The sequence below is a fragment of the Cucurbita pepo genome, chromosome LG11, assembly GCF_002806865.2.
Source record: "Cucurbita pepo subsp. pepo cultivar mu-cu-16 chromosome LG11, ASM280686v2, whole genome shotgun sequence".
NCBI classification, from domain to species: domain Eukaryota; kingdom Viridiplantae; phylum Streptophyta; class Magnoliopsida; order Cucurbitales; family Cucurbitaceae; genus Cucurbita; species Cucurbita pepo.
The window spans coordinates 436,349-458,464 of NC_036648.1; the positions used below are offsets into that span (position 1 = coordinate 436,349).

Here is a 22,116-nt window from a genome sequence, read left to right on the forward strand (position 1 = left end):
AAAAAAAAAAAAAAAAAAAAAAAAAAAAAAAAAAAAAAAAAACATTTACTTGAAACGACAAAATATCAGGAGTGACACTTGACGACTTGACAGCGCTATGCTATAAATTTCCAGCGCCAAAGGGTCTGGTCATTTATAAAAGCAAAACCCATCCGCTTTCTCGCCTCCAGTTTTATCGTCTTTAGGGTTTTCTCTCAGACGCGAAACAATGGCTGACGAAGCGCAGTATTCATCTGGTACCGATACTACATCCAACAAGCGCAAGTACGAGGACCAACCTCCACCGTTGGTCACCCGCCGGCCGACTGGTTTTTCCGGCCCCATCACTTCTCCCTCTTCCGATTCGGCACATCCTCCGCCTCCGTCGTACAACAACGTTCCGCCCCCGATGGATGAGATCCAGCTCGCTAAGCAGCGTGCTCAGGAGATTGCCTCTCGGTTGATTATCTCCAGCGGTGGGGTTGGGGCCGGTGCTGGACCTGGCGTTGGGGCTGATGTCAAGCGTCCGAGAGTTGAGAACGGGAGCGGGTTTGATTCCTACGACAAGGGTTTTAGTTCTGGTGCAGGTGATTGCTATTTTTTTACTCTTTCTTGAATATTTCATGCTTTTGTATGTTTGCTTACCTTGTATTGATTTCTTATAGACGTAAGTGAGGTCAAAGTAAGCCGAGTTTTATACTTGAAAAGATGAGGGAACACTGGATAAAATTACGTGTGTGCTAGGTTATATTTATCTTGGTTATAGAGCGACTTGTTTATAAAAAAGATACAGTATTCACGATTTACTACAGGGGTTAAGAAAAAGGCTTGTGAAGTGGTTTGAACTTTTTTTTTTATTGCATTTGGGGTAACCAATGCATGGGGGATTAAATAAACGTTTCAGAATCTCAGTTTTAGTGCTAGGTTATATTTATCTTATAGACGTAAGTGAGGTCAAAGTAAGCCGAGTTTTATACTTGAAAAGATGAGGGAACACTGGATAAAATTACGTGTGTGCTAGGTTATATTTATCTTGGTTATAGAGCGACTTGTTTATAAAAAAGATACAGTATTCACGATTTACTACAGGGGTTAAGAAAAAGGCTTGTGAAGTGGTTTGAACTTTTTTTTTTATTGCATTTGGGGTAACCAATGCATGGGGGATTAAATAAACGTTTCAGAATCTCAGTTTTAGTGCTAGGTTATATTTATCTTGTGTTTGATTTATTTTCCATGGTCTTTTACCCCTGTTTCCTTTAAAAATTTAGTGAATTGTTCTGGTAACATATTATGGTTTAAAAACTAAAATTGTGTATTTGATTGGATGCTCATTTGCGACCTTGATCTGTGTGGATGCAGACCTGAAGCCTCACATGTCAAGTTCAGCCCCATCATCTATACCTGTTTCCTATGGTTTCCAAGGGACAAGCAAAAAAATTGAGATTCCTAATGGTAGAGTCGGCGTAATTATTGGTAAAGGTGGTGAGACCATCAAGTACCTTCAGCTCCAGTCTGGTGCAAAAATACAAGTTACTCGAGACATGGATGCAGATCCCAATTCTGCTACCCGGATGGTTGAGCTAATGGGTACCCCTGATCAAATTGCTAAGGCCGAGCAGCTGATGAATGATGTTCTTTCTGAGGTTTGTCCTAGTTTTCGAACTGCATGGTGTATCTTGGGGGAGCTGTATCAACATTTGTGTGTGGTCTCCTCTTAAAACCGTTGGCATGCCGTGTAGCAATGCACTGGCTTGGATAATGGATGAACTATTTCATTACCATTTTTTCAATTACTAACTTCATATTATTGGCAATATTTTATTTTTAATTTCCATACAAAATTTGATTGAATTCACTTTGGTGGTAGATAGGTCTTTTAACTTGGCTCGAAGTGATTTTGTCTCATAAAATTAACATTTGAAACAGGCTGAATCTGGAGGTTCTGGCATAGTATCGCGGAGATTAACAGGTCCATCAGGATCTGAGCAGTTTGTCATGAAAATTCCTAACAATAAGGTTCTTAAATTAGTTTTGGAATTTCCCAAGTACTGTTTATCTATTTTGAGAACATATTTCTTCTTTATTTATGGAACTTCTGATTGTTATAATGTTCTTTTTCTAGGTTGGCTTGGTTATTGGTAAAGGCGGTGAAACAATCAAAAGTATGCAAGCTAGGACTGGAGCACGTATTCAGGTCTGTTCACTCTTTACACACACATATTATATTTCAAACTTAGTTAAGTACCATATATATATATATTTTACTTCAATTGTGCAACTCTTTTTCACTTTTTGTTCATATGACATAAATTATTGTTTTTAATTTGGATTACGTGGGATTATCTATTATGATTTTCCATAGGTGATACCATTGCACTTACCCCCGGGGGATACATCTACAGAAAGAACCTTACAGATTGATGGATCAAGCGAACAGATTGAGTCAGCAAAACAGTTGGTTAATGAAGTTATCAGCGAGGTGCGTTTGCACATTTCGGTTGCATTAATATTATGCCTTGTTTAGTAGGAGCCATTATCTAGCTGACACCTAATTTACATGGATCCTTGTTTGAATTTTTGTTGTGAGGTGATTATATTGATTTTTCTGTTTGGATTTGGTTATTTCTTTTACTGTTGATGCAATGTTTCCATCCTATTCTTAAAACTCCTTCACTATCATGAATTCTTTGAATATTTAGGGTTCTGCCTCAAGACCAAGGTAAGTATTAAGCACGTGGTGTAGATTGGACGTTGAATTATTTGCTTGCTTTGACTTGTTTATTCAACTTTATGCTGTGATATAGGAGGGATTTGGTATTCATTGGCTTAATATGCACCACTCAGTTTTGTGTCGATTATGAAATCTGTTTTTTTTTTGCGATTAGTTTCCCATTTTAATTATATTTTCCATACACATTCTTGTTAATATTTACCTTTTTTGTTTGTTTCAATTTGTATTCTAGTCATTCTACAAACAGCATGCTGCTGTTTTTTTTTTGGGGGGGGGAGGAAACAGTTGAGGTTTCTTTTCCTCAGTGTTTTATGTTGTCTTGTTTGGACAGCTGGATTCAACAAGAAATTAATTTCTCTGTCCTTCCTTAATACTCATTTCCCCTTCTGAATTTTACGCCACTAATGTACTGGATCTTCTATGAAATTTGTCTCAAATACTATATAATATTCTCAGCATTCAGATTTCTCATTCCTTCAATAATAGTTGATATGTCTGTGTACGCAAGTCTGCAAAATCATTTTATTGCTAATCCTGCTAATATGCACTGGCGGTTTAACCATTTTAATTGTCAATCAGTAGGGAGGTTTCTTCACTCACTGTGCTCATACTTTCGGCTTTGAGGGGGGTTCCCTTTGTAGTTCCTTGGAGTCCAATGCTGGTTGTAGTTTCACTAAAGGAGTTAGAAGCGTTGGAATATACCAACGTGTTGTACTTTTGGATCTCTTATAGGTTGAGAGAGATTTTAGGTCATTTACCTGTAATCAATCTGGATTTGTTATTATATCTGCAGTTGTTTATTCCATATATCCATTAATGCAGGGGTGGACATAAGTTCTGGGTTTGGAAAGAGGTGAATTATTTTACAGATTAAGTAAATTTTTGACGAGTGATTTTTGTATCAGAAAGATTCCCATTGGTGATATGCTGGCTCCTTTGGATATTCAGTTTATCAGTCAATATTTTTCTTATTAGGTTGTTAAGGTTATATGATATCTCCTATTTAAGATGCTGCAGCCCATTTGGTATTATTCTTGGTTTTATATCAAAGTGTTATATTGTTGGGATTATGGCCTGTTCAACCATCACACGTGCTTATTAATTGTGTATCCTGCAACTGACATTGTTATTGGGAACTATTGTAGGCTTAGGGTTATTGGACCATTAGTGACACTAACATGGAATCCTTTATGTTGGTGTTCTCTCAGCATTACTCTGGTATGGTTCTGAATCCCATATTATAATGACATAAAGTGGTGTGGAGAGAAGTTGCAGGTTTATCTGTTGGATATTCTAGGTCGTAAGTAAAATTTCGAAAGTCACCTTACCATACTACCATTCTTTTTCTGGTGGATTAATTTGTAGGAACGTTTCAACTTTTAGTCTATAAAAAGTTTCTCTCGTAATGAGTTATTTTTATGGACTGTTTTTTGAATATTTTCTTATTTCAATCTTTAATTGTTATTTTTGTTTTTTTCTTCTTATTTTCCTTCAAAGGTTCGCATATATTGTCGATGTATTCTTTCTCATCATCCACGTTTCTCAGTGTTTGGAAGTATTTTTTTTTCTCAATAATTTGCGGCTAAGATATTTTCACTTCATCATCTTCTATTGGTGTCTAGAGATTTGGTAGTCTATGAGGTCATTATGATTTAGCTTGATATCCAGCTAATTGATTCTTCTATATAAGATTTGATAATTGGGAGGACATTGCTTTTGTTGTGCTTTGCTATGAACTTGTTTGTCTTTTGGGGCAATTAAGTTCATATATTCTGTTCTGTAAAAGCTTTTGTAGTCGTCTGGTTCTCTTTGAACCCATTCACTTCGAATAGGGAGAGGTTGAGCTTCTGCTGGAGTAACTCAATAACTCACCATCCAGTACGGTATGTTGGTGTTTTATGCTCTTCCTAATGCAGTATAAGCTCCTTTAATCCGTCTACAAAACGTACTATACTGACTATGGTCTTTACTCTTTTTGGTATACCCTTGATTTCAGATTTGGCCTTTTATTTCCAATTCACTCATGAATGTTGTGCTTTCCTCTTATTACTATGCGCCTTATTGGTATCTCACGTTAATTGAGAAAGATTCACCTTTTTATTTATCCTCATGATTTTTTCCAGAATCGTGTGAGAAATTCAGGTATGTCGGGAGGGTATAACCAACAAGGTTATCAAGCTCGCCCCCCTTCAAGTTGGGGGCCTCCTGGGGCTCCACCAATGCAGCAACCTGGTTATGGCTATGGACAACAAGGTGGATACTCTGCTCCTTCGTCTCAGTATAACATGCCACAACCTCCTTATCAGGGTTATTCCCAACCGTCAACTGGTGGATATGCTTCTAACTGGGACCAGTCTACCGTTCCAACAAATCAACCTGCTACTCAGGGAAGTGGTTATGATTACTACAGTCAACAGCCCGCTCAGCAACAGCAGACATCTGGAGGTCCTGGTGCTGCAGCAGACAACAGTGGTTACAGTTATGGTCAACCACAAGCCTCTACTTATAGTCAACAAGGATATTCTCAAGATGGCTATGGTGGTAATTACCATGCACCTCAGTCGGGTTACAGCCAGCCCACATATGATCAGCAAGGTTATAGTTCTGCTGCAAACTATGGTAGTGTGGCTAATGCAGGCCAAGATGGGCTCAATTCATATGGGTCACAGGGGGATTCATCACAGACGGTCCCTCCTGCACAATCCTCTTCTGTGAGCCAGCAAGGTTATGGTGCAAATCAGCAGCCTGTCCCTGCACCAAATCAGTCAGGGTACGGAATGACCGCACCTTCCCAAACTGGCTATGGAAATCAACCAGCTGCTCAGACTGGGTATGGGGCTGGTTATGGACCTCCTCAGACTCAGAAACAGCCTGCAAATCCTCCTGCCTATGGTCAGAGCACCCAGTCACCGAGCGCACCCAGTGGCTATGGGCAACCTGCTGCATTGCCGTCTGGATATTCCACTTCTCAGCCTCCCACATCTGGGTACACTCAATCAGATTCTGCTTCTCAGCGTGCTCCACCATCCGGTTATGGTACTGCTGCTCAGCCAGGGTTTGCACCACCACCTTATGGTGTTCCTCCAACAAATCAGGCAGGTTACGGACAAGCTCCACCGTCTTATAGCTCCTCTTATGGTGCTGGTTACCCTCAGCCTCCATATTCTTCTGAAGGAAATGCTGGTGGGGCTACTCGTGGGGGCTATGACTCTGCATCGGCTGCTCAGACAGCGCCTCAAAGTGGGGTTGCAAAAGCATCGCCAAAAAGTTAATCAATGTATGTGTTCATTAGGTGTCTTGTTGTGGAGAACGGTTTACTTTGTTCCTTTGGTTAGTTTTTAGTAGACCAAGTAGTATTACGAGACCTCATTAATGTCTGAATTATTTACTTGTATTATTGGGTTTTGGTACGGTTAAAACGGCTCCGGACTTTTTGTTATTCTCTCTTCCAAATGACCTGCTCTCTCTTCGGCTGTTTCCCGGTTGCAGGGAATTGAATAGTTATTGAGATTCAATCCTTCGACTCGTTTTGATTGTGAATGCAAGTCTTCGCAGAAGTCATCTACCTAAACTATAACACTTCATCTATACGATTATGAGTCGGGTGCTAAATAAAACAGTTTTCTAAAACGCCGAATCCTCCATTTTTATGAATGTGATGTATTGTGTAGTAAATACAGCAGTATTTGCCCTAAAATAGAGAAGTTATACAAAACGTAATATATCTACGCCATGGTAAATTTCTATTCTTTTTCCCAAAAGTAATTGAATCAAACCCCTTAAACCAAAAAATATGACATTTCATCCAATCCTAGCGATATCTGAGATGGTCCGTCTCCTATGGTCTTAAATGAAATTATTCCTAAAAGCCAGAAATGCTTTTGGTGAAAGTAACAAGATTATTGCGAGGACTGAACCAAATAGCAATTTGATAGCATATTGGAAAGGATCACAATCATCTGCATCTGTCGAGCTTGCGTGGGGCGACAAAGCTGTAGCGGATGGAAGGGCTTCGATCACTGCATCAGCCAAATCCAAAATGAACGAAGATTTGCAATTGAGAGCAGGCACACGACCCCAGTTTTCGATTCCAGATTCAAGTGCCAAGTGCTTATACTCCATATCTATCTCCTCAAGAGTCTCAATGTGCTCGCTCACAAAGCTGGGAAGAGACGTAAAATTATTATAAATAAAACGCCAGAAAGGCAGAAGAATAAAGAAAACAATGTAGGAATGCGAGAAAAATCGAACTTTGCTGAACATTTGCCTTCTCCACGTCTTCGAAACAATTAAAACCAATTGTAAATACGTTCAAACAGCATAATGCTTATTGGGCCAAAGCTTCTGCATTGTTAGGCTCGCACGAATATATATACTTGTTATATGATTTAGTCCAACTGACATTCACTCTAAGGTCAGATATGATTGCCAAGATTATGAATAGTTTAAATTATACGCAATAATAGGACCTCCTAGAATTATGAACATACATGGAATCAAAATCAACAATCGATAACAGTTCATCCATTTATAGTTTATGAACAAACCATACCTCACAGGAACGGCTAGGAGACTCTTAATACCCTTCTGGCCAAGCTCAACAAGAACTTCATCTGTGTATGGCTTCAGCCATTGTACAGGTCCAACTCGGCTCTGAACATGAATACATAACCAAGAATGAAATTCCACATGCGTGTACTTGGGAACAAAGAAATAAAGAACATCTGAATAGTGGAAAGCAAGAAAAAGATAAGAAACCAAGCGAAGCTCAAAATTCCTTATTAACCTGATAAGCAAGAGTATGCTCATTTCCAATTCCTCTGGCTTTCAGCTCTTGCATGATTAGGTAGATGCACTCCTCCATTTGATCTTTGTATGGATCTCCAGCATTCTCAACATAACTGACGGGAACCCCATGTGCACTGAAGAAAATCATGACCTAAGGTACAAATGATGCTATAAGAAAATAATTGACTGGGACAATCATGCTGCATAAACTAAAGTATCTCTCTAAGATCAGTTTCAGCAAAGATCAAGGACCTCTTGAGGATTGATAAAATTCTTCAGCTCTGCCTGAACCAAGTCAGCCATGGACTTAATATACCCTTCACGTTGATACCAGGACTTTATAACTGAAACAGGCAATTTTGAGAGATATGCATCTTCCCTGATAGACAGTCATAGTCAATAAGTTGGAAGCAATTTTATCCCTCTTTTCTTTTAAAAATATAAAATCAAAATATTATAATACTGGACTGAGTCATCACCTGAAAATCTTCTGGAGAACACGAATACTAGACCCAGTTGTGGAAATAGAGTACTGTGGATATAATGGCAGCACCACAAGTCTTGTTATCCCATCCCTCTTAATCTGCCACAAACAGCAAAAGTTACCACCAATATTTAAATTAAATATAGCGACTATTAAGGACTTCAAACATCTCTAAAATACGGTGCTTAAGTCTGAAGATACAGGCAAATTGAGAAATAACACGTGGTCTGTAGTAAATATAAAATTTCCCCCTGCATTTGAATTAGAAGGCAAGGGAAATAAGAAAAAATGTAGAACGTACTTGCTGAATTGCTTCCTCTGTGAAAGGGTACCAATAGCGCATTCCCACATAGACATTAGCAGATGTGTTTTTCTCTTCCAAAGCCATTTTAAGCGCCTGTGCCTGCATCAAGTATACACAAATTATAAATATTTGAAGATTTTCTTATACCCAACTGGAGATATGACATAATGAACAAGTAGAGGGGAACAAGAGAGAGGTCAATCAACCTGCTCATCTGTTATTTTACGCAAAGGTGAGCCGCCTCCTATTGAAGCATACCCTTCTTTACTTTTGGGAGCACGAAAGGTAGATATTAATTTGGCCAATGGCTCTTGGAGGAAACGGAACAACCTTGGGAGCCGGATAATATCCTATGTTTAATGCAAATAAGAGAGAACTGATATATGTTGACACGTTAATATGTTATTAAGGCTCTAGATACATAATATTAACTAAGATACCGGATCTGCAAATAGATTGTACAGAAATGGCTGAACATCATCAAGCGTGTCTGGCCCTCCTAGATTCAGAAGCAGAACTCCAACCTTCTCTTCCGCTGCCTGAGAGCGAGATTCTAAAGCATATTCACCATAGGTGAAACTTTCTACCGAGCAAAATGCTTGTCCAAGACGGCTTCTCTTCTCACTGGGGCCAGAAAGGTGAAACCCCTGCATCACATCTCTGTGACTATTGGAGCTAGAACAAGAAACCACTAATCCTTGAGATGTAGACTTATCACGAACTTGCAAATTTCTATAGGATTTGCAAGATAAAGACACGAGAGGTTTCGGCAAGGAGAATAACCTGAAAAAGGAAAAACAAATGTTGAATTCTTAACTTTGATAATAAAATACCTGAAAACTTCTATAGAAAGATATGTCATTGCCGTGGCATCTTGAATTCAAAGAACGTTCATTCTGGTCAACCCTGTTATTATCATTCACACAACTTCACAGTGATCGAGCTAAGGGGACTGGTTCCAAATTTGCAGAATTAAATTCATATGCCTAGTTTCAGGCTGCACGAACATTGCAACATATGGTAATTTCATCCAATAATCAACATAAAGTTCATATGGAACGGAAATTTGCAGACGCTACAGATAATATAAAACGAAAATTTCCGAAGTAACAATAAAAGGCGACTTAAGAATCCGATCATCATTCGCAAACCACAAGCAAGTGATACATTAGACAACTTACGAGGGAACCCTGTGATCCGAATTGAGTTTATTGGAACTGAGAAGCTTCATATTAGAAAGAGCGCCAGAGGAAGAGGTCGCGTCCATGGAGTCGAAAATCGGAACAAAGTTATATCCAAATCCAAAATCCCAGAAGAACTTGTGCAGTGTCGAATGTAGAAATGACAGAAAGAGTGGATTCACAGAGACGATCTTGAATAAAAATATTTGAGAATTGGAAACGCTGAATCCGAACGAGGAGGAACGGGACGGAAGGATCTGGAAACTCTTGATTGGTACCCAATTTTGCGTTAGGCGCGCCAACCACTTTCGCCTTTATATATTCGAAGGGGATTCGTGTTGAAAAATCTACGCATCTACGTGTAGGCCCTCTGCTCTGAAACTTTATTATTATTAATATTAATATTATTATTATTATTATTATTATTTATTATTTTCTTTTGGAGAAAATCTCATTTCATATTATTTATTATTATATTATTAATTTATTAATTTACCCACTCCCACAACTAGTTGAACTATTCCATTATTCTTCTAAAACTCATATTGATTCGTCCTTTTCACCCTTGTAAAATTGTCAAATGTCGAATATTTAATTTACCCATTCGATGCCTCTCTTCGAATATTTGTGCATAAAGGTGGTAATTTTTTTTTTTAATAAAACGTTATTTAAATCATGATATGGAAGCAACATGAATGGACCGTAAACATATAATATATGGATTGGTACCCTCAGACGTTATCTTCTTATTATGAACATTATGAAGGGTTATTGGACCACTATATGTATGTTCTACATGAATTTAACTTAGAGATGAAAATCTTCTCTTGTTTAGACACAAAATATACCATAACCAGTAACATTTATGGCTCAAAACCGCTATGAAAATGAGCTGAATCATCGGTTGACGCAATTGTTGATAGACAATATCAAGGTTTTATACAAGACTTTCTTTATATTCCTAGAGTATCTAGTAGTGCACAATGTCACAATTATACTTTTTTTGACAGTGGATTTTGGATTTGTGCGATACACACTCCCAACACCAAGTGAGTGAAGCTAATTTGTATTAGCGTCTACGGACAACATGCCTTAAACAAATGTGACCATGACACCGAAGCCCACCCTCCTTGGCATCTGAGGTCACCAACATGGCCTGACTCTTGGTTTTAGCTTCCATATGCCATCAAGTGCCCTAGACTTGGTGAGAAGGTGGTTTTCTCTAGGATGGAGGACCATAGCAATAATTCATGAGATGGATATAATGATATATTTGCCTTGAAATCCTCACAAATTACAGTCTAAGAAACGTACACGCAATCTAAATAAAAATTGATTTACTTCAACTTCATTGAGGGGAAAAAGAAAAACGTGTTCTTCTCAACTCCACAGAAAACAAAAGGCAAAAATAAAGACTGAATTGGTTCGAACATTAAGCTGAAGTGAAACTTGTCTCAACAATTCAACACTACTTCGTTAGGTTCCAAATTTCCAATCAACATCAGAGAGTTCATTTCTTTCCATGAAACTGATGAGATTCTTCAGTTACTAAACAAAAAGAAGCGCAGGAAGGAAATGCAAATGCATGTAAATAACTGAAAATAGTTAAGACTCAGCATCCAGTAGAGATTATACAGATGGAATGTTTCAGAAAGGAGGACGGCAAATATTTCTTCATTCAACATGTGAAAACCCCGCACCACCTTCAGCTCGAGTCCTGTGCATGAGCACAAGCTTAGCCATTTAGGGGACTGAAAAGGTACTAATAAGATACAATCTAAGCATATGAGAATAACAGCAGTAAATAAGCATCTCGGTCCACTGAGTGTTTCAAACACACGTGGGCATTAGCTTGTATTGAAACACTCCCAAATTTTATGCTAATTAGCAAATAGAACTTTCATCAAAACCCCAGAACAGCAAATAGATAAGAAACTGTTAATAAATCAATGCAGTGGTATGCTAGAAAGTTGAGAGGAAAAGTAGAGGGTTGTGGCCAAAACTAGAGGATAGAAACTTGAGAGAAAATAAACAAAAAAATGTACGAGCAGAATGAATGTGAGATCCCACAACGGTTGGGGAGGAGAATAAAACATTCTTTATAAGGATGTGAAAACCTTTTCGTAGCAAACGTGTTTTAAAAACTTTGAGGGGAAGCTCAAACGGGAAAGTCCAAAGAAGACAATATCTACTAGCAGTGGGCTTGGGATGTTACAATGTATAGCTCTAATGAATGCAGTATTGTCTACCATGGCAACTGAACTGAGTGAAAACGCTTAGGTTAATGCGTTCTTGAAGGAAAAACACAAGAAGAATACATTCAATACCGTCCATGAAGGGAAATGTAACTTACTTGTGGTCAGAAGGATTTGGGGTAATTTCATAAACAATAGTTGCAACAACATCTCTCTTTAGCTGTTGATTAAAATGAAGATATTTAGTAACTTAAACCAACAAAAACATCAACTGATTCTTTGTGACAACTTTACCTGTGTGGCTTCACCTTTCAACCCAATGTAGTGTATCTGAGACGTGTCACCGCCATAATTGTCCGGAAAATGCAAAGTTATATTTGCCACACTTTGAAATTTGGAATATCTGATTATGTGTATAAACTAGAAGTCAAAAAATAATTGTAATCTAACATTGAACGGAACTCACAGATTAAAAATAATTACTCGTAAGGAGAAAAGATAATGCTCAACTTTTTAGCTCTCAATTCAAACATTAAGACAAACAGAAAGATATGTTGTTCTACAAAGCATCCTTACCTTGTCTGGTACTCTAATACTCCTTGCAAATTCTCAGCCAAATCCCACTCCTAGAAATAATATAAAATGCATTACAATTACAACATATGTTTAGATGTTAAAAAATTTCTCCATGAACCTCTAGATAAACTAACAGGCAGTACCTGAACAGCTTGCATACTTTGAGCATCAGAGAAGTCGATACCTTCTCGGTTGATAAACCTAATTACGAACGAGAAGTATGGGATAATTGACTTAGAGAAGAACTAATGCAGAGAGAGAAGGGATAAATCTTACTATGTAACATAGAAAACCAAGTGCCAGAAAGTTCGAGAAAATTTTACTTACGCTCGCATCTTTGAAGGACTAGTACCATCTGGACCACCAATGATAGCTATGCTTTTGATCTTAACATCTGATGTAAATCTAATAATCATCAAATAAGTGGTAATGAATTTTTAAGAAACAGGAAGTAGGCCCAGAACACAAAAACTACACACCATACAGGCATAGAAATCATCGTGAAATGATGTTATCAGATATCTAGATTGTTCTTTCCATGACCGCTTTCGAAGTTTCAGACTAGCCAACAAGCACAGATCCTTAATATAAACATGTTTCTCTTACGTAGGAACATGAAACTACGTTTCCCAACATTATTTAACAATATGCAAACATAGGTGAAATAGTTTACATATGAGGACCTTTTAGGAAGGTCATGGATTTTCCTAGAAGAATAAACAAAATGGGAAAGTCATGATAAGTTACATTTCACAAAATTATTTATTTTCATAAATTCAACCTGAGATATATAGATGGGATGGTTGAGAAACTATAAAGTTTTTTACATCAAATGTAAATTATGAATAAGCATTACAATAATTGTACATATTAATCAAGTAAATCTCAATGTTATTGAGGTATTAGGTATAGCTGGAATCAAGAAGTACTGAAGACACCTACGGGATGAAAACTATCAGTTCGGGATCACCCTCGTTGCTTTCCAAGTGATCCTGCCATAGAAAAAGAATACATGAGGCTACATTATCTTAGCAACAGAGCACATGGTATTAATACACACAAGCATAACGGTTAAGTACCCCGGATGAATTTAACCGATGCTCCCAAGCTTTAAACACAGTCTTCACACTTCCTGGAGTTGCCTCATTCAAAGCAGAAACCTAGAAAATAACAGAACCATGACCAAAAATAAAATTTCCACTGGTTCCTTTGAGAAAACAAAAATGTATTCTATGTGTGGGTTCGACATGTAATCATCTACAATTAAAAACCAGCAGGATCAAGACAAATAAAAGTTCAAGGCTCTCCCATGAAAGTCAATTATAAGATCATATCGATTCTGTCCACAATTATCAACGAGGCGATTAAGTAACTGCGCTTGTTAAGCTTACACGAAACATGCTATAGGGAGAAGGGGCCGTTGTCATGCTAGTACGATTCTATGAGTAGTTCACTTTAAATAGCTTCGATTATCAAAGATAGAGGAACACAAGATCATTATGCAGTTTCAACATATTCAATCTAATCTCACCCATTTCTTCTAGCCTTAAATAAACAGGAACGTATATCATTTTCAACAACACCTCGCCCATAGTATTTATTCCAAGCATCTGCTGGTGAACTTATGCCTTAAAAGTTTCGTGGAAAAATCCATCAACATTTTCAACATCTCACTCAGTTATTCCAGTTATTGAAAAAAATCCTCTAAGTTTGCAAGACCTCTCGCCTAGATGGCTCAGGCAACAAATATATTTCTAAAACTTTATCAATTAGTATATAATCATTGATTTTCTTAATACGCGTACGATGTTCATCTCTTACAAAACTCAGAGATGAACTAAACGATAGCAATGTCGGCACCATTCTCTTCCAGATCCTTTAAATATGCATATATAAATTATTGACTTCTTGTCAAATAGCTGGGCTATAAACCCAACTTGGAAAAAATTAATTTGACTAATACAAACCCAATTTGCACGTGATGAACCAAAGACAATGACAGAAGAAAAGATTCAGGATCATGAGCAATCGCTATTCACAAAAAATAAAAAAATCTAAGCACTGTAATTGAGAAAAACAGCAGGATATACTCATTCAGCTAACGGATATGGAGATTACTAAAATCCAAAGCCAGGACCATGAAATTTCAAATTGCTCGCAGGAAAATGATTATACGAACTAGTTTTGAGTGATTCGAAGTCGTAATAAGCATTGCCAAAGAAGAAAATTCGTGTGCTAGAGAGAGAGAGAGAGAGAGAGAGAGATTTGCACTAACTCTGGGGAGGTCTATGTGCTTGTATAGAGACCAATCAGAAGAACAATCGTGATCTTCGCAACTATGATCGTGTAAGCAAGCCATCCTTGAGCCTCCAGAACAATAATGCCCAAGACGAAAAGAGATTGCAGAGGGAAAAAGAAAGTGGGAGATTCTCAAAACGGCGTCGTTCAGATTGCTTCGCTTGGATATAAAGCATTACGAGAAGAGGAGGAATCTGCTACTTCATTCGCATTATCATCGGTTGAATAAAGCTATAAATGAGACCATTCAATCAAACGAAGGAAAAGTCAATCACATCATTCCATAAATATTGGCAGTTTAGTTGCCAGTAACGACTTAGCCAAATTAATAAAATTATCAGTCACATTGAAAATCCGTAGTTGTATTCTAACTCAATTGTATACTCGAAAGAAAAATAATTAGTTCGAATAAGAGCTAGAAAAATAGATGAATATGACCCGAGAGAAGATTGAATGGTATGTTGTTTCAAATAATAATTATTAAAAAATTATAATATTTATTATCAATGAAAAATATGATAGGGAAATTATAGGTAGCGTATAATTAATATAACTTTTATTATCATCACTTCGGCCCAATCTCTATCCATTTATTATATCAAAAGTAAAAAAAAATAAAAAAAAAGGCAATAATTTCTCATTTTTTAATTAAGGCCGGTTTGACAAAAATGAATGGTAATTTTTTTATATTTAAAATGTCATTTTTATTTAAAAATGATTATATTTTAGTCCATGCTATTAGTTTTTTTTTATTCTTTTTTTATTTTCTCTATTAAGAAATATCTTGGACGGATAATTGGATGGTAGAAGTATCTATATACGTGTACGGTTAGGATTGGATCTAATGTGAATCTCATTCGGGGCAATTATGTCTTTTCGAAGAACTGCCGGCAAATTTTCACTCTTTATATAGTGTTTTTACAAGAGAATTTGTAATCATCGTTCGTACCAATCGTATCCCCCCACCTTTTCGGCAACTTCATGACTCGAATCACCAACGGAGCTTTACTCTTTCTCTTGTTCCTTGCCGTAATCGGCCTGGCTTCCGGTGGCCGGGACTTTCCCGGTGATTTTCTCCGGTTGCCGTCAGAGGCATTGAGATTTTTTCGCGGAGGAGCCTCTGACGCTAGTGATGAGGACGCCGTGGGGACGAGATGGGCTGTCTTGATCGCCGGTTCGAATGGATACTGGAATTACAGGCACCAGGTTGTTTTTGTGACTTCGATAAGTTGTACTAACTTGAATTCATTTTTCTTGGAAGTGCAAGTTTGTGTTCTGTTTTGATGTTGACCTTTTTCAGTGACCGACGCTTTCATGTTCGCATTTCATACTCTTTCCCAAATGTCTGTTGGATTATCTCTATCGCCGATCCTTGTTTGATCTATTTTTAAATTGCTTTGATTTTTAACCTCGAAGCTTATTATCAAAATTGCTATCAGTTGTGAGCGACATAAACTTTGGATATTGGTACAGAATAATCACGTCATGGAACCTGTAGCTGCTTTCAAACGAAGTTTCCTTGTTTGGAATTTTGAGCTAGTAGCTGAGTGTTTAAGGCCTAACTGTAAAAGTTTATTATAAGGCACTTGTGACTCTTCTGGATAAGAAGAGCTTTAAGTACAACCAGTAATTGAACTTACAAATCAGAAGATAGAGGAGAGATGTAATTAAGAATTAGTATAAATTTGTTAAACTGGGGCATGCTTTTTTCTAGCACGAGCCAATGAAATCCTAGATGCTCTACGCTAGAGGGAGGGGGGAGGGGTGGGTGGTGCGGAGAAGAGCGCTCTCCGAGTATTTGAAAATTTTCCGAGCTAATTATTTTAGTGACAGAAAGAGAGATCAGTATAAAACGAGATAATAGAGTATTACTACTATTCTGCTTCAAACTTGGTTTATTGTGTGAGTGTTGTTGATGGTTTAATTATTTGAAAAGACTTGGAGAATGATGAACACATTTTCCACCAGGCTGATATCTGCCATGCTTATCAATTGTTACGGAAAAATGGGCTAAAAGATGAGAACATCATCGTTTTCATGTACGATGACATTGCCTTCGATCCAGAGAACCCAAGACCTGGGGTCATCATCAACCATCCTCAGGGATCTGATGTTTATCATGGAGTCCCGAAGGTTATTTTTGTAAACAATTTCTTTATAGATTCCGATTCTACACCTGATTTGTTTGATTGTAGCTTCTTGAGTACCCTACGTTTTGTTCATGACAGGATTACACTGGTGAGGATGTTAATGTGAACAACTTTTTTGCTGCCATTCTTGGAAACAGAACAGCTCTTTCGGGGGGCAGCGGTAAGGTTGTTGACAGTGGTCCTGATGATCATATTTTCATATACTACAGCGATCATGGTGGCCCTGGTGTGCTTGGTGAGTAGCTTGTTTCTATGTAGTTCGCATACATGTGATGTGACCTATCATGTATATAGGGATCATTTTTTGGATACGTTTGTTGTTTGATATGGTTGATTTATGTCTGTAAGCAATAAAATAATTAGTTTACTTTTATGTATTTTATTTAGAGGTGGGCAGCCGACATTCAAGCTAAAAAAGCATGCATTGAATGGAGGCTGATAGCAAGCCTCATTTTACCTAGGAAAATGCTTTTTATTATTATTATTATTATTATTATTGAAAAAACAATGATCAAAGGTAAACTTATGTGAGAATCCGTTCCTTTGAATTAACTAGTCTTGTTACTTGATGAAAATGAAATTTCTCATCTCTATGATACATTTTGCTCAGGGATGCCTACTTATCCCTATATTTTTGCTGACGATCTTAATGAAGTTTTAAGAAAGAAGCATGCTTCTGGATCCTACAAAAGTCTGGTAAATTATTGTACTGTTCTTTACTTGAGACTGCAACTATCCTTAGAATGTAAACTTATCTAATGGGACTGTATGTAATATTGTAGGTATTCTATCTCGAAGCTTGTGAATCAGGAAGTATCTTTGAAGGCCTTCTTGACAAAGGTTTGAACATTTATACAACCACCGCATCAAATGCTTATGAGAGCAGTTGGGGTACTTACTGTCCAGGGGATGATCCTAGTCCTCCACCAGAGTATGATACTTGCTTGGGTGACTTGTATAGTGTTGCTTGGTTGGAAGACAGGTAAAAGATAATAATAAATTTGTCTCTGTTGCTAGCATACTTTGTTCTTCAAGTTTCCCCCCTTAATTTATTAGTAAAAGAAATGATATTAATACCGAAAGGTAATATTCTTTTTGTTCTGCCCCTTCAGTTTTGGGCATTTGTTCTCATTTCTCAGTTCTCGTTATATGTACTGCACTTCTGTACTTCTGGTGTCTAGTGTTCTGTCTGGCGGACGAATGGATCTCATAAAATTATTAGATCCAAAGCAGACTATTGCTGTTCAAATAAGGGATCCAAACCCACAAGCATAAAGCATAAACTGTTCAGATAATTTTATTTATTTAGTTGATTCTGAATAATTTAGGTAGGATTTGGTTTATCTTATTCAGAACCTCATGGTTCTTACTTTGGTGCTGCATACAGTGATAATCACAATTTGAAGACAGAAACTTTGCGCCAGCAATATGAATTGGTAAGAACCCGACCACTATTTTGGGAGAAATCTAATTCCTACGAGTTTAAATTTGGATCTTAGGAATGAAAATTTTTCTTCAAGAGATTTTCATCCTTTCGAAAATGTACTAATTGTACATTTAAGTCTGAAGGCATTTTAGTGTCTATTTATCAAAATGAGAAATTTTCCCTTTTATGCTTGACGTTGAAAAGAACCTCAAATGTATTTCTTTTCTCCTTGTTTGATATGATTTAAACTGCTGGTCTCTTCAGGTGAAGAAAAGGACGTTAAATGATGATGATGCGTTTGGTTCCCACGTCATGCAATATGGTGATCTAACGCTGAACAAGAACATTTTGTTTTCATTTCTGGGTACAGATCCCGCTAATGAGAACAACACTTTTGTTGAGGAGAACTCTTTGAGGCCAACCACAAAAGTTACCAATCAGCGTGACGCTGATCTGGTCCACTTTTGGGAAAAGGTTAGTTTCTTGTTTTTCCATTTTCAAATTGACAATATTTGAACGCAATTTGGTATATTATAAAAAAAGAGATATTCTGAGGATTGCCAAATTCTTCTTTTCTCTTGTAAATTGTCGACTTATCAACTGTGCTTTTAACTTATGAAGTGATCTTTAGCCCCAAACTCCACTTTTTCCTGATGTTTGAATGATGATGAGTACGCAGTTTAGGTGGTTTTTGCTATTTGCCATCTGTAATAAGCTCAAATCTTGAGACTTCAATGGCACTTAAAATACTACACTGCTTATCACCTCTAGTATTGGCATTTTAATATTTTCTGGTTAATATTGGGGTTTTTCTTGCTTCCAATTTTGGTTTCGACCTCATCTAACAACCCTTCACCCCCATCCCCTCCGTGCTTGTTGATTTTAGTTTCGCAAAGCTCCAGAAGGTTCCAACAGGAAAATCGAAGCTCAGAAGAAGTTTGTGGAAGCAATGTCCCATAGAGTTCATATTGATAACAGTGTGAAGCTAATTGGAAAGCTGTTATTTGGAATTGAAAAAGGTCCCGAGGTGCTTAATGCCATCCGTCCCGCAGGACGACCCCTTGTCGATGATTGGGATTGTCTGAAGAATATGGTACAATGTCGATATAATTGTGTACTCTTATTTCCTGTTTCTTTCTTGATGCCTAATGACAAAGACAGCATGGCCATTTCATTCAAGCCATCAATAATATTTAGTTATGCTTTAATTGAGTATAAGTTCTGTAATTCTGAAATGGTTTGATACATACAGGTTAGGAGCTTTGAGGCACGGTGTGGATCTCTCTCCCAGTACGGAATGAAACACATGAGGTCCTTTGCAAACCTATGCAATGCTGGAATCAGCAAGGAGCAGATGGCAGAGGCATCGGCGCAAGCTTGCGTAAGCGTCCCCTCAGGCCCATGGAGCTCTCTGCACAAGGGCTTCACCGCATGATGGTGAAGCCAATCCACTCATCCGATTTGAAAGTACGTTTCTCCCACCATTGTTTATATCATCTATGTTTAAATGGATCTGGGACGACAAGTTATTTGTAAATACATCTGCAAACCGTCATGTAAGAAAAGAAGGGCAATATAATTGAACTAGGTAACTGAACAAGTAGTTTTACTTATGGTCATCAACAATCACTGTCTTGTATCTGTTTACTTATGGTCATCAACAATCATTGTCTTATTGGCAAGAATTAGCTAAATTCCAAACATATGTAGAGTTATGATGTGCATTAGCATTGTATGATATAATATTTTCACATGAATACAAAATCCCAACCTCCATAAGAAGAAAAGTTAGAGACCAAAAGTGCATGATTGAAATATTGGTGAGAAAAAAAAGGCAGAAGAGTGGGCAATATAGATGAGATAAGGTTGTAGGGCAGCCCCACATCTTTTTATTAGTACTATTTCTTTTAAATACTCCTTTACTTTCTTTCATTTTGGTCTATAGTTGGAAAATGAAGGGATCAAAATAGTTTAAGAAAAAGTTTGTATAGTTTGGAGTGGGTGATGGAATTTGAGTTTGTGGTATAGTTGAATATAGTTTATGTTTTGGTATTACAATTTAGTGGGGGAAGAGAAAGTCCAGATGTTGGGATTGGGATATACTGTGCGCCCATTCACAAAAGGAAGCCACCACCAACCTGGATCCACAACCTTGTATTATTGCCACTTTGCACGCTTTCTTTCTTTCTTTTTCTATTATCGTATTTATTTTATTAGCATCTAACTTCAATTTCATCAAATTTCAGCCTTATTGGAGAAATTAATGCTATCAATTTATCTAAGTTTTTATATCTTTTAAAACCTTTGTTTACTACAGGTAGGTAATATTAAGTCGTAATGCTTNATTTTTTTTTTTTTTTTTTTTGGCTTCTTGTTCGTGTGGTCAATTTTTTCATATGGAATAATGGTAATGTTGATTTCATCGGGTGAAATGAATAGTCTAAAAAATAATTTAAACTCCTTACATAATTTAAGAGTATAGATCCGAATATGCTTTTGGGTCTATTTTAAGAATAAAATTTTAATTTTCCTACTTGAAGGAAAAAATGGATTATGAGATATATGTAATGATTTAATAGTTTATTGGAATGATAATGTTTGAAGAAATTAAACTAGTTGCCCAACCATATGAATCAAATCATTTTTGAATTCAAATGTAACAGTAGGAAATTGGATATTTTTTTTAGTGGAGCATCAAGAGAGGGACTATATAATATATTTACATATCAAGGTCTATAAATTTAAGATGTATAATTTAATTATTTATGTAAAAAAAAAAGTTAAACCCAACAAAAAAAACCTTAAAATCTGGAAAAGGTAAATTCAAGATAATGTCACTCAAACTTTTCTATTTCTAAACCATTATTTTTTATATTCTCATAATTTGATTTTTCCATCCTAATATTCTAAATCTTCCTTTGTTTTCCATTTTTATTGCAAAAACAAATATTAGTTTGTTGTCAATTTATGTGAAATAACCTTACCCTATGCTTTGATTTAGGCCTATTACATTTTTCTAGTTATCAATTTTTCTTAATAATTATAGTTTTCACTTTTTATTTTTTTCCCCTCACATAATTTTACTAGAACAAACCTTTTACATATTTTTCTTTTTCTAGTACAAACAATATAAGATAAAAAAATTAAAAAACACAGAACCACNTAATAAAATAAGTAAGGAAAAAAATAATAATAACGGATATAAATAAAACATTTTTTTATAAGGAATAGAAATTGAACTCTAGTAGATGCATTTTAAAATTATAAGACTGACAATGATACATAACGGATTAAAGTGGATATATCTGATAGTGGTGAGTTTAAATTATAAAATTTGATATGTTTTTTAGGAGGGTATATTGGTAAGTTTAATGTGATTTTTGTAGTATTTAGTTGGGGAGGAGTGAGAAATGATAAGCATAAAATGGCTATCACAATTTTGGTATGTTAGTTCAAATAAATTCACATCAATAATATTAACAAACAAATAAAAAACGTGGAAAAACTGCCCCTCCATGATTAAAAAAAATTCACTTTAACCCTTTTAATTTTTGTCTTTGTATATATATATTTCCATTTATAAAAACTTAGTTTTTAAATTTTGAATAAAGTCCTTGATTTCACTTTCTATTGAAGTTTTATTGGAAAATAATGTAAAAACAAAAATCAATGGTAGGGGTGGTTTTGGAAATTTGAAGAAAATTTGAATGAATTAATAGAATCGTATTTAATAATTATTTTGTGGTGATTTCAAACATTACGACTCTCCTGTAACGTTTTCCAAGAAAATGGATATAATCAAATTATTGGTCAAGAATCATTTATTTCCAATTATATATTTATCAAAATAAAAGTTTATCCTTACCTATATTACCAAAAAAAAAATCACATATTAATCAATTAATTAAAAGTCCAACAATACCCTTAATGTATATATTGATTTAAATTTGAATTTTATAAAATTTTATAAAAATTGTGAATATTAATAAACTAAATTAATAATT

The 22,116-nt window shown here is 36.2% G+C and overlaps 4 protein-coding genes across 5 annotated transcripts; 2 read left to right on the forward strand and 2 right to left on the reverse strand.

Annotated features, from left to right (window-relative positions):
- The first annotated feature begins 124 nt into the window (after positions 1-124).
- On the forward strand, positions 125-6,163 carry LOC111805635 (far upstream element-binding protein 1). The gene is made up of 6 exons (XM_023690778.1): positions 125-566; positions 1,339-1,622; positions 1,906-1,995; positions 2,102-2,173; positions 2,342-2,458; positions 4,834-6,163. Exons 1-6 carry the CDS (start codon positions 209-211, stop codon positions 5,980-5,982), a joined length of 2,070 nt encoding a protein of 689 aa, XP_023546546.1. The 5' UTR covers positions 125-208; the 3' UTR covers positions 5,983-6,163.
- A 167-nt stretch (positions 6,164-6,330) lies between these two features.
- Positions 6,331-9,774, reverse strand: LOC111805636 (ferrochelatase-2, chloroplastic). Of its 2 annotated transcripts, XM_023690781.1 has the most exons (10): positions 9,468-9,769; positions 9,152-9,283; positions 8,727-9,069; positions 8,493-8,636; positions 8,284-8,385; positions 7,978-8,081; positions 7,751-7,877; positions 7,497-7,649; positions 7,263-7,363; positions 6,331-6,872 (listed from the first exon to the last, which is right to left on the reverse strand). In XM_023690781.1, exons 2-10 carry the CDS (start codon positions 9,157-9,159, stop codon positions 6,557-6,559), a joined length of 1,398 nt encoding a protein of 465 aa, XP_023546549.1. In that variant the 5' UTR covers positions 9,160-9,283; positions 9,468-9,769; the 3' UTR covers positions 6,331-6,556. The 2 variants fall into 2 exon arrangements, with proteins under 2 accessions (XP_023546549.1, XP_023546547.1); XM_023690779.1 differs by lacking the exon at positions 9,152-9,283 and having other exon boundaries at positions 9,468-9,774.
- Positions 9,775-10,872: 1,098 nt separating this feature from the next.
- On the reverse strand, positions 10,873-14,672 carry LOC111806174 (PITH domain-containing protein 1). Its single transcript, XM_023691545.1, has 9 exons — positions 14,514-14,672; positions 13,318-13,398; positions 13,181-13,230; positions 12,566-12,643; positions 12,382-12,439; positions 12,239-12,288; positions 11,957-12,065; positions 11,821-11,882; positions 10,873-11,184 (listed from the first exon to the last, which is right to left on the reverse strand). The coding sequence occupies exons 1-9, from the start codon at positions 14,595-14,597 to the stop codon at positions 11,142-11,144; spliced, it is 615 nt and encodes a 204-aa protein (XP_023547313.1). The 5' UTR covers positions 14,598-14,672; the 3' UTR covers positions 10,873-11,141.
- An 801-nt stretch (positions 14,673-15,473) lies between these two features.
- On the forward strand, positions 15,474-19,839 carry LOC111805689 (vacuolar-processing enzyme-like). The gene is made up of 9 exons (XM_023690857.1): positions 15,474-15,742; positions 16,505-16,669; positions 16,765-16,921; positions 17,297-17,382; positions 17,469-17,668; positions 18,074-18,122; positions 18,377-18,586; positions 18,999-19,205; positions 19,365-19,839. Exons 1-9 carry the CDS (start codon positions 15,518-15,520, stop codon positions 19,545-19,547), a joined length of 1,482 nt encoding a protein of 493 aa, XP_023546625.1. The 5' UTR covers positions 15,474-15,517; the 3' UTR covers positions 19,548-19,839.
- Positions 19,840-22,116: the final 2,277 nt, after the last annotated feature.